This window comes from Erpetoichthys calabaricus, chromosome 8 (genome assembly GCF_900747795.2).
Source record: "Erpetoichthys calabaricus chromosome 8, fErpCal1.3, whole genome shotgun sequence".
In the NCBI taxonomy this organism is placed as follows: Eukaryota; Metazoa; Chordata; class Cladistia; order Polypteriformes; family Polypteridae; genus Erpetoichthys; species Erpetoichthys calabaricus.
In genome coordinates this window covers 68327379-68338338 of record NC_041401.2, presented here as the reverse complement: position 1 = coordinate 68338338, position 10960 = coordinate 68327379, and the positions used below count along the sequence as shown (strand labels likewise).

General features: G+C 39.7%; 1 protein-coding gene across 1 annotated transcript in view; it reads right to left on the bottom strand.

The window, feature by feature from the left end:
* Positions 1–8516: 8516 nt before the first annotated feature.
* The window catches only part of ywhae1 (tyrosine 3-monooxygenase/tryptophan 5-monooxygenase activation protein, epsilon polypeptide 1), a 67523-nt gene continuing 65079 nt past the window's right edge, over positions 8517–10960 (bottom strand). Inside the window, 1 exon segment of the mRNA XM_028806705.2 lies at positions 8517–9597. Coding sequence (XP_028662538.1) covers positions 9545–9597 — 53 coding nt within the window. The 3' untranslated portion in view covers positions 8517–9544.

Genomic DNA, 10960 nt, shown 5'->3' with positions numbered 1-10960 from the left:
CTAACTAACAGCGAGTTTTGTTGCAGTTTACAGCTGGTTACTGTCCTCTACCCCTGAATTTCAACAAAGGTCGACATCTGCCCTGAAAGAGTTAAAAAGCCGCCCATAAAATATCACTATATGCAGATGATATGGCACTGTATATATCAGACCTACAAACATCCTCACAGTAGTCCGTAAACTTCAAAAGACACCTGGACTCAAAATCAATCTGAATAAAAGTGTGAAATTCATCCCTGAATGTCCTCTGTACATGTGGCAGTACTGACCCGCTCCACCTGTGAACGTGCTGTGCAGGTTGTGTTCCAATAACACCACGTTTCCCTGAAAATAAGTCCTAGTCGAGATCATCAGCTGAAAAGTAAGGTGCCTAAGGCCAGGTTTATACTTCATGTGATGTAATGAGTGTGCCTGAAACATCCATTAAATTCCGAGGACACCTTGCCAGAATATCTCAGGAACAGAAAAGGATGTTTAATGATTACATCCATCATTTTGGGGATGCGGCCATCCCAGCAGCATCGGTGCAAGACAGAAACAAAGTCCCTGAACACAAGCACACACATAACACTGGCGTCATTGTAGCTTCACCAAATCCCCAAACCTTCATGTCTTTGGATGGAAAACTAAGCACACTGTGGAAACCCACCAGGAAAACATGCAAACTTCAGGCAGGGATCACAATGGACGTGACTCCCCGTGAGACAGCAGCGCTACCCCCATATGTGTAACTATGAACAGTATTAATTATTTAAACAAAGTTAACAATTTATCTGTAAATGTAACATACATACTGTAATGCATTTCATCATGAAAGTGATATCAAGTATAAATCTAAGAATTCTAAATGTGCAGAGAGCTGGAATATTATAAATTTAATGTGTTCTGTGTGGTGATCAATCGCTGCTCGCCTCTGCTGTCAGGTCAGGAGGAAGCCCCAGAAGTGCGTAACGATTTAACAACTGGGTCGGTTTTAAGATGACGTTTAAGAGTCTGCTCTCATGACAAAGTATGGGATTAAAGTGGACATTTTGAGTTTAAAGCTGGAATTTCCACTTTATCCCAAAATAAACATTTTCATTATGTCCTGTGGCTCAGATACGCTGCCGTACATTCTGATGATATGTGAGATTTTTTAAATGTATCGTGTCATCACTTTGGGGAATATGTAACGCCCGAATATAAAGGCAACATGAATACATTTGTATGTCGCCATTTTGTTTCACCACATTGAACCATTCATCCAACATTGAAGCGCACACCTCGATCCTGGAGAATCCTAAAAGCGGCTGGAATTCAGGGTTTGAGTGTGGAGAGTTATGACGATATTCCAGAAGACGACGACATGACTGTATTTGGATACATGTATATTGTTGTACATGAATAAATATAAGATATCCCCTGAAAATAAGCTCTAGTGCATCTTTTGGAGCAAAAATTAATATAAGACCCACTCTTATTTTAGGGGAAACACGGTATTACATTCTTTCCACTGAATTGCAAATTTCTTAAGGCATTCCTTGAATGTTACTGTCGAACCTCACGTCTTCACCATTTAAGGATAGTTCAGTGAGTGAGTAACCCGTAAACTCCCTCCAGCCCACATCAGCTTGATTCTTGCCTTGTGCCCAATGCCACCATGACACTTCCTTACAAGAGAAAAACTGGTTAAGAAATGCATGAACAAAGAAAACCATAATGAGCACAACATTAGTTATTATATTTAGCTTATTAATTTTTCATGTTTTTTCTTTTATTTGCACATATGCAACTTTCTTCATTGGGGTACACATTGAGACAGAGGCAGGTATTGAACTGCCAACTTTAAACCACAACGTTTAGTGGCTACCTGCTGATATATAAAATGGTGGCTTAAGTGCAGTTGAAATGCTGCATTTTATTCCTTAGCCTTCTTGATTCAATACTCTATACTTCTCTCGTTTTATTTTTCAGACTTTTCTCCCCAAGAATACTTAAGAAAATGTTGTTATGTATGCAAAAGGCGCCAAAACTACTACAAGAAGTCCTTTGATAAATTTGACAAGGACAGGGATGGTTTGCTCTCGTTTAAGGTAAGAGCAGACATTTTATAATTTAACTATTTGAATGCATGCCTTGCGTCATTGCTGTAGTCGGCCTTTACTTTTCAGTGTTGTATTTTAGAATTTGAACACCTTTCTAGTATACTATCAGACTGTACAATTACCAAACACTTTCCATACTTCCATCCCAGCAAACCTCCCAGGTTAACAATCCAAGGCCTATACTGGGATACACTTGTGCACATGCAGCGTATCACGACGACCTACAAGTCATCACAGGCAACGGTGTAGTGACCCTAAATAATGTGCAACATGTCAGACAATAGGCGACTGTACTTGTGATTTTCTAACATTCATGCATGTTACACAAGTAATTACAATGAATACTTTGCATATTATCTTTACTTCTCAGCAGTATGTCTTTTATATGTTTATGCTGACTTCTTTTGTAAGTTGCTTTTATTAAAAGTGTGTGCTAAGCAAATAAACGTAACAAATGTATCATCATCATCATCACTGCATTGTAAGTGACGACTCCACGATGCCTTTGCATGTTTTACTTGTCTCACATACACAGACCTTGAAAATACCTGGCCGTTATGTTAGGTGCCAACTTGGTCAATGCAATAATCAGCTGTCATGTCCTACTTCACCTGGCTTTGGTTACAGATGTCCAGGATGTGTGTAAAGGCTTACAAATTGAGATAAAATTCTTTACTATTAATAGGATGTATGCGACTGGAGGCGAGCAAGCCAGCTTTGTCTGCTGCGACTCTTTGTACCAGAACATGGGGGTCCTGCCAAATGCTGCTCCTTCTTTATTTTTTCCTAGCAACCCGTGAATCACAATCGTTGATATTCACGACCGTTCATTCAGGACTAAACAAAAACAAAAACAAGCATCTGCGTGCAGCTTAAACAAGGAGGTGCTATGGATTACTTTGTGTGTTCATTTGGGGTTTAAATTAAAAATCACATAACTTCAGTTTAACGATGAAACAACCAATGCAATCTAAGCTTTAATTAAAGAAAAAGCTATTTCTATATGATAAAATTGTGTGATGCTTTTGCTTTGCATGCCGTCCCAGTTTCTCTTCTTGGGTTTGCTCCCCTGGTTTCAGGCCAGCATAGCACATGGGCTTCTTCCACCTGGTGGTGAGAGCTCACTCTCCTAAACGGGACTCGGACTTATTTATCTGCTGCTCCCTAACCAATTTGTCAGCTCATGTCACCATTTGAGCACTTCGGGAAGTGTAGACAGGCGCCTGTATTGCCTAAGAGGGTGCCCTAATCTTAACACAGTAGAGGACATCCACAGAAAAAGTACCTTTGGGCATCCAACTGCTAAAACCACTCATTTTTAACCCAATTTGTACACATCATTGTTTTATACTTTGATGCAATAATGAGAGGAAAACAAAATCTGAGGGGAGGGGGGGGGGATTGGGGGGGGGGGGGGGAGATTTCCTGAATGATAAATCTGGAGCCACGACGATGACATTCCAGGACTCAAGCACCCCATTCAGGGTTTAACAGGATCTTCAGCAACAGAAATATCTGGACTTACCAGCCAGAAAACACCATTAACACGCATTTGGTTAAAAAAAAAAGAAAAAAAACAAAAAAAGAATAGGACCTCTTCAGATGCTCAAGATATTCAACTCATTACAGAGTTTATATTGAGTTAAGGATTTTTTGTTCTTGGGGGGTGGGGAAAAGAATTAGAAAATATTTGTAGAGATATTCAGAACAAATGGAAGACAGGAAAAAGATGCCAGTATGGCCAGGCTTCGCATTACATGCTGCACACGCTCGTGTACTGGGACTGGGATGGTGTGGTTTCTTCTCAGCTCTGCTTATCCTGATATGTTGTGTAGAAAGACACCAAGCTAACAGTGCAGTCCACCTTATCTTCAGAAATGTGTTCCAACTGCTCCTATAGAATTCTCAGACAGAAAGCGGGTACAATTCCAATTCAATTCAGTTCAGTTTGTTCCAAAACTGGTTTTATGGCTTTTTGGGTGAAGACCATGAATACTGATGAGTTACTACAGCAATATCATGAAGCAGCAGAACACTTTTTTGATTTCATCCGCTACATGCCAGCAGAATACTGTCCTGATAATTATTTGTGCTTAACACTAAAAAAAGGCAGCAATTAGTCACCTTAAGCCTCTCTCGGGGTTAAAGCAACTAAAAGTCTAACACACGTGTGCTCCTTTGAAGAAATGTGAACAGATTTTAAAATGTGATGGGCTGAAGAGTTTTCCATACACAAGACACCAAAATGCAGAACTGTACATTGGTGTCCCCCCCCCCCAAACAAAACTTAGCCGTGCCCCCCCCCCCCCCAACCCTCCCCCATCCTTAGCAATTACCCTTTTGTCTCCTGCCTGCTCAAGCAGGAAACTCCATTATCACCACCACAGTCATCCGGCCTGCAATGGATTACTACCACCATTTGCAAAGCATGCATCGTACTAACAGAACACAACACACATATCACCAAAATGTCTGCATGCCACACTAAATGACTCCTGAATCCTAATATATAACACTTCGCACAGGTTAGAGTGTGAAAAAAAATGTGCATGCCAAAAAAAATAAATAAATAAATAAATTGTAAAATGCATATGCTAACAAATTATGTATCAGATTTATAAAACCTGATGTATGTGCATTTCTATGCACTATAACTTTTATAAACCAAACATTTTGTAGATATGCATTTATGAACATGCCTCAAACCACCTTATATGGTATGGAGCATGCTAATCAACCTCATACATACGCAATCACGATTGGCCAGCAGAGCGCCCTCCCTCCTGACTCAAGGCACCACCACAGCCTGCATTCAAGGGTACCTACCTGGCTGTTCTCCGCAACCGAGAGCACAAGTTCAAGGGCATCAATATAACGCCTCTGCTGTGCAGTCTGGGCGTCCGGCGCAAGCATTTGAGCAGGAAGCCACAATTACCCGACACAAGTAATGGCATGATTGCTGAAGTTGACCCATGGCACTGGGACATGATGTTAGTGAGCCACATATTGGCATCACAGATGGACCGTCTCTGCTGTTTAATAAAGCTTCATTCTCACTAGATACTAGATAGCAGCAAACTTCTCCGATTACATCAGAAGAACCAGATATAAATTACCTTATGTTGCCAAATATCTGCTATGTTTTATGTATGTGTACCCACATCACACAAAAACTGGGTGCAACATCTTGCAAGTCAGTTAATAGTTTCCATCCCAGCGCTGTCGGCCAGGTCCCTGAGATACAGTAAACAAAGTGCAAATACACAGGACTGGCCTCTTAAAAGGGAAGTATAGTCTGTGCATCACACTCCTCACGTTTGAGGCATAAATGGTCACGTCAATGCACACAATAACAATGGCACATTATACCAATGAGTAGTCATTTAAGCTGATTTCCCAGCTTTAGTGTCATCATTCCTCAGTTTCTCTACAATCTTGCGTATAGATGGCCCAAGTTGCCGTAAATCTATGCACATTCCCCAGTCAAATTTTCTTTTACAAATCTAGACATTTGCATGGGAAGAAGCGTATGCAAGCTTTATAAATGAGACCCTGGTGTTTTAAGTAATTTTCTCTAAAACAGAAAAATGACAGGCAAGGAAACATTATTAGTGCATTAAAACACAAACCTATGCGAATTAAAGGGTGTTAAAGTGCACCAGTGCCTGTGAACCACTCCTGCTTTTAATGTGGATCTCTTCATGCAAACAGGTGTAAATCTGGCCTAAACCCGAGGATGGAATACACAACTGAAGAGCTCAGTTCCAAAATCAGCGAAGAACAAAAGATAAACTTTGGAGATAAATAGGAAAACCTGGGTCTGCAAGCAGATTTTGAAACTAAATCCCTAAAACTATAGCGCTTACTCTGTTGCAATTAGCAGGTTTTGAAAGTCAAACATATTTTCGGCACATGACCAACTGCATGAAAAGTCACAATCACGTGTTCACTAAATTTTACCAAAAGGTGTAATTAGCAGATTTTGGAACTCGCATCTTCAATTTCAATTTGAAACAGTTAAACTAATTTGAAGATGGCAAAGAGAGCAGGGCAGCACTAAGACTCAATATTAAACTGGGCACATTGGGTAAAGCCGCAAGATTTTTTTCCACACTTATCCCCCATATATGTGTAGGGTGTGGATGTACAAGCAGAGTTCCAAGTGGACTTCTGAAGTTGGTGCCCTGGTTTGTTTTTATTTTTTTGGAATCTATTCAAAAAAGTTCCTGAACCTTTTAGATTTGTAAGTCATTATGGAAGTGAGAAATGAACATTGACTTGAAGTATAAATATGCAAACTGGATCCAGAGAAATAGAGCAGAGCATGGTTTGATCTGAAAAGGGAGCACCAACTGCCCAGTCCATTGTGCAAGATCTGCCATGATGGCGATGCTCAACATTTTCTTCTGTCATGAGAGAATTGTGACGTCTACACAAAGAAATGTTTGGCTGAAATTTTCCAAAGTCTGAAGAAATGTCACCCCAAGTGCAAACTGCCCGACTGGTTCCTTCACTACAACAGCACTCCTGTACATTAATCCACCAAAACTATCCTCTTAGTTGGTGCTCCTGGCATGAACGTTTTGGATGTCCCACCTACTTGCCTGACCTGGCGCCTTGTGATTTTTGGCTTAAGGTCAACATGCGTGGAAAATGCTACAAGGATAGAGATGATGTCACCAAGGCAGTGAATGGAGAGCTGGCACAGCTGGGGAGAAAAAAAAAAAAAAAGCCTATTTTTCTGGGAATGTTTTGAAAAATGGATTCACAAGTTGCAAAAGTGCCTTAAGGTCAGTGGCAATTATGTGATGTAGAGAATGAATTAGGTTTCTGGGAAGAAATATTTTGGGTACATCTCCTTTAGTTCTATTAAAGTGGATGGTCGTTTGGAACACCGCACATACATAAATAGGCTCAACAATGGACTGGCACCTTACTGGTTTCAAAGCTTAGGAGGTGAAACCACTGTGAGCCACGCACTGTTAATTAATGAGCCGCATATCCGGCTCATATTGTGTCTGCTGCACAGTATCTGTGTGAGCGCTTTTCTTTATGGAAAAATAAATGTACAAGCTTACCACGAGTACACTACCAGTAATGGGAACCACCACAACTACCAATGTCTGCTATCTAAAATGGCCATTTCACACCCGTATCAATTTACAGGTGATCTCTCGGGTTACACACACTCATGTATATAGTTGTGAGTGAAGGACAAAAGAAAACTGGAAGTTCACCTTGTTGTCCACAAGTAATGTAGAACAAAAACTAGTGTGAGAAAGGAGAGGCTTGGGAGATCGGCACTTCACACCAAACGCCTGAGCATCTCCTCAAGGACAATCGGAGAGAACTGATGGAAACTGTGCGCTGCTGCCTGAGTAACAGCTGTTCATTTTCTTTTGTTAAGGAGATGGAACGTGCGCTCAGTGACGTCTACACCAGTGACATCTCGCCAGAAAAGGTTCAGCAGCTCACAGAGCTTATCCTTGCCAATGATTCCACAGTGTTCGACTGTGCTCTGTTCTTTGCCACGTGTGCACTTTCAGAGCGCCTTTTCTACACCTGCTATGTGTGAGTTTCCTGCCAGCCATTTTATTTTCCTTTCTCTAGATTTTAACAGCTTATGGTTTCATTTTCTAAAGTAATACATGTGTTCTGGTTTTTATACAGTAGTCTTTCTTGGAATCTTAAGACGTGTGAGCAATCTTCTAGATTAGGCCTCCATTCATTTAAAGTAATAGTCATTGGCTCCTCGTCATCTTTTTCACCTATATATATTTTTTATTAATATTTCCTCCTCACAGAACTGAAGACACAGAGGATGTGGAAAACAAGCAGAAGCATAAAGTGGAAGAAGCCGATTTTTGCTCTCTTTTATCAAAGCTCAAGAGCTATAACATCACAGCTGAAATGAAGAGGCTCCTGAGCCTTCTGTAGGTACTCTGAACATCTGAAACGTTTAACCGTTGCCACCAAAACTACGGACGAGATCTGCATGCATGCTGCAGTAATGTAGACCATACGTGTCTAAATATTAAAAGGCTTTTTTTTTTTAAGCAGTTGTACTTATTTACATGTGAAAACCTGCACATTCATTTTGATAAGAGTATGCATCACTAAGATGATACTTTATTAAAATGATCTTTTGAGCAAACAGTTTAATATTCATAGACTTGGAACATGGATCACAACAACAATCAAGTAAGAAGATGGTGATCAGTTAAATGGCACACACAACAGCCAAAACAAACCATCTATCTCGTAACAGGAAAGTGACACATTTTTGGAAAACAGACAACAAAAAAAAGGTACGGCTGCTGAAAAAGGGTTGGTGCACAGGAGGAGTGTGAATGCCCATAACCAGAGCACTGCAATCAACTGACTTTACGAGGCAAACGCTATGGACTGGAATCACTCAAAAATAAGACGTAATGTTGTTTAATTTAGGTTGTTTTATTTTAAGTTTAATGTTAATTCCATGCTGTGTTTCAGTAAGAACAATACAGATTCTGTATCGGTGGCTCCAGTCAGATATCCAGTAGTACAAATTAGCTTCAAGTTACACGTACTGAACGAGAGAGAGAGAGAGAGAGAAAGAAAGAGAGAAACAGAGAAAGTGGGGGATAAAGGAAGAAAAATACAAACTGAATTATCACACGCACGCACGCACGCAGGCAGGCTTGGAAACCATGGCCAATATGGACCTGCTATGGGGTGGGAATTGGGAATGGTGGGACAGGTGTGTTGAAGGAAACAAAGCAGGAGAGGGATCCTTTGGATTTTTAAAACTGCTACCAGCCATCCTCTGAAATCAGCAAGACTGTGCGCATACAGTATTTTAGCACATAAAATACAGTCCATAACACTACAAAACATTACAATAACCACTAAGTTGTAAAAGTTAAGTATTTTGCTCCACATGGATATTCAACATTCTGCCAACTTCCTTTGAAAGACTGTAACAGAAGTAACAACAAAGGGCACTTTTCAGACTCACAGGCCTTTACTAATCTGCCATTGATGTTTTCACTAACACAGAAATGTTACAATTCCCACATCTAGTTACAATAGATGTTTTGGTAATAAATGCTTTTTAATATTTATTAAAAAGACCTACATCCAAGAAAGAGATAAAATGCTGGAAAAAACCATGAAGCAAACCAAGTGTATTTCAACTAATAACATCAAGACAGCTTGTACCAGAGAAAAAAAATCCACAGACACTCCAGCTTTTCCTTTCAAAAAAGAATAAAGGAAAAAAAAAAAAAAAAAAAAAAACTGGGTAAAATTTTCAAATAAAATAATAAAAAAAGAAAAAGCAACCCTATTAGGCCCAAGTGGGCACAGACCTAACTGAGAACCAGCGTTAAGTCGAATTTGGCGATTCTCAGTGCAACGTTAGGGAGTCGTGAAGAAGGTGGCTTTAAAGGGGAGAAATGGATTTCATTGGCTGTGGCATCTCACTGGTTTTCATCTTCCACATCCTGCAATGCTTCTTTGCTTTGTTCTTCACCTATATTCATAAAAAGAAAAATATTAAAGAGACTTGTTACAACAAATTAGACATTTTACTACTGAAATAAAATTTTAACATAACAGGGCAAAAGCCTCTGGAAATTTAGGATCCCCACTAATCAACTGCAAGATGCCATACATCAAACATTTAGAACAGAACCCTTTGAAAAAACAAACAAAGTGGATCCACCATTAACTGTCACAACATGCCCATCTACCTCTGACATGGCTGCTACATCGTCAATGTAATGACTGTGACTGCAAGTGGCTGAATATCAACTTTAATTTTGGAAGTGGCCCTAGTAGCTCAATGCCATGTTCAGCACCACCTGCCTGATGAAATTCCCACTCGTGTCGCCAGCACCAAAGCCTTTTTTGGTATACTGTACATGAAGCACAATTGTGTAAAGCAGGCAAAGTTTTTAATCATTGCCAGAATAATTTATATTACTTAACCACTCTCTCTTGGCCAACCATGTTTTTTTTGTCAAGTATCTTAAACACAAACTCAGAAATACTTTGATAATAGATTTACCATTACATGTGAAAAAAGATGAAGCTTTAATTGAAAACGTGTATATCAGCAGCATTCATCCCAATAGTCACTCACTTGTATGCAGTCAGTCAATTTAGATACACTGTATGTACAGTTAGCCTGAGACCACACACACAGCCCCCTGATGCAAGTCATATTGTTATTCAGGCTCCCATGACATGAAAACTTCAGTGAAAGAAATGTACAGTATGTTACTTTTTAGACATTCATTAACCAAATATTTGCAAAATAGATTTAAATTTAGTTTGAAAATTTGCAAGTTTTAACATGTTTTTATAAGCCTGTTCTCTTCTATTACAATAATCTTAAATATTGTAATAAATACCATGATGGAAAGGCACACACAACAAATGACAGTTAAGCCCAGGAATGAGGGAGTTTATTTAACAGTGAAAGATCATACTGAGAAGACGCACCTTCCCAGCGTTAGGAGCATGACAGGCTGCCACTGTCGCGTGCTGCTGGAACAGATGATGTGTTGCATGTAAATTAGCACATACTGTACTAGGAAGAATTCACTGTGCTGTATGTGAAAACAGTGACCCTATAAAAACTATACAGAGGCTGCATTGCAAAACCATCTGATTTTCTTTGTTTTTTTTTTGGTTTTTTTTTGAGTTAACATCAAACATTGCTCGAACAATGGCTATATTTTATATTTTATATATTTTCTGCTTGAATGCCTTACTGCCCTGTTAGCTGTGGGTCCTCACTGGAGCCACAAAAAAAAAACCAAAAAGAAAAATGAGAATGTCAACCCGCTAAGACCTCTGCAACATCCCCTGCAGTTGAAACTCATTCAGGA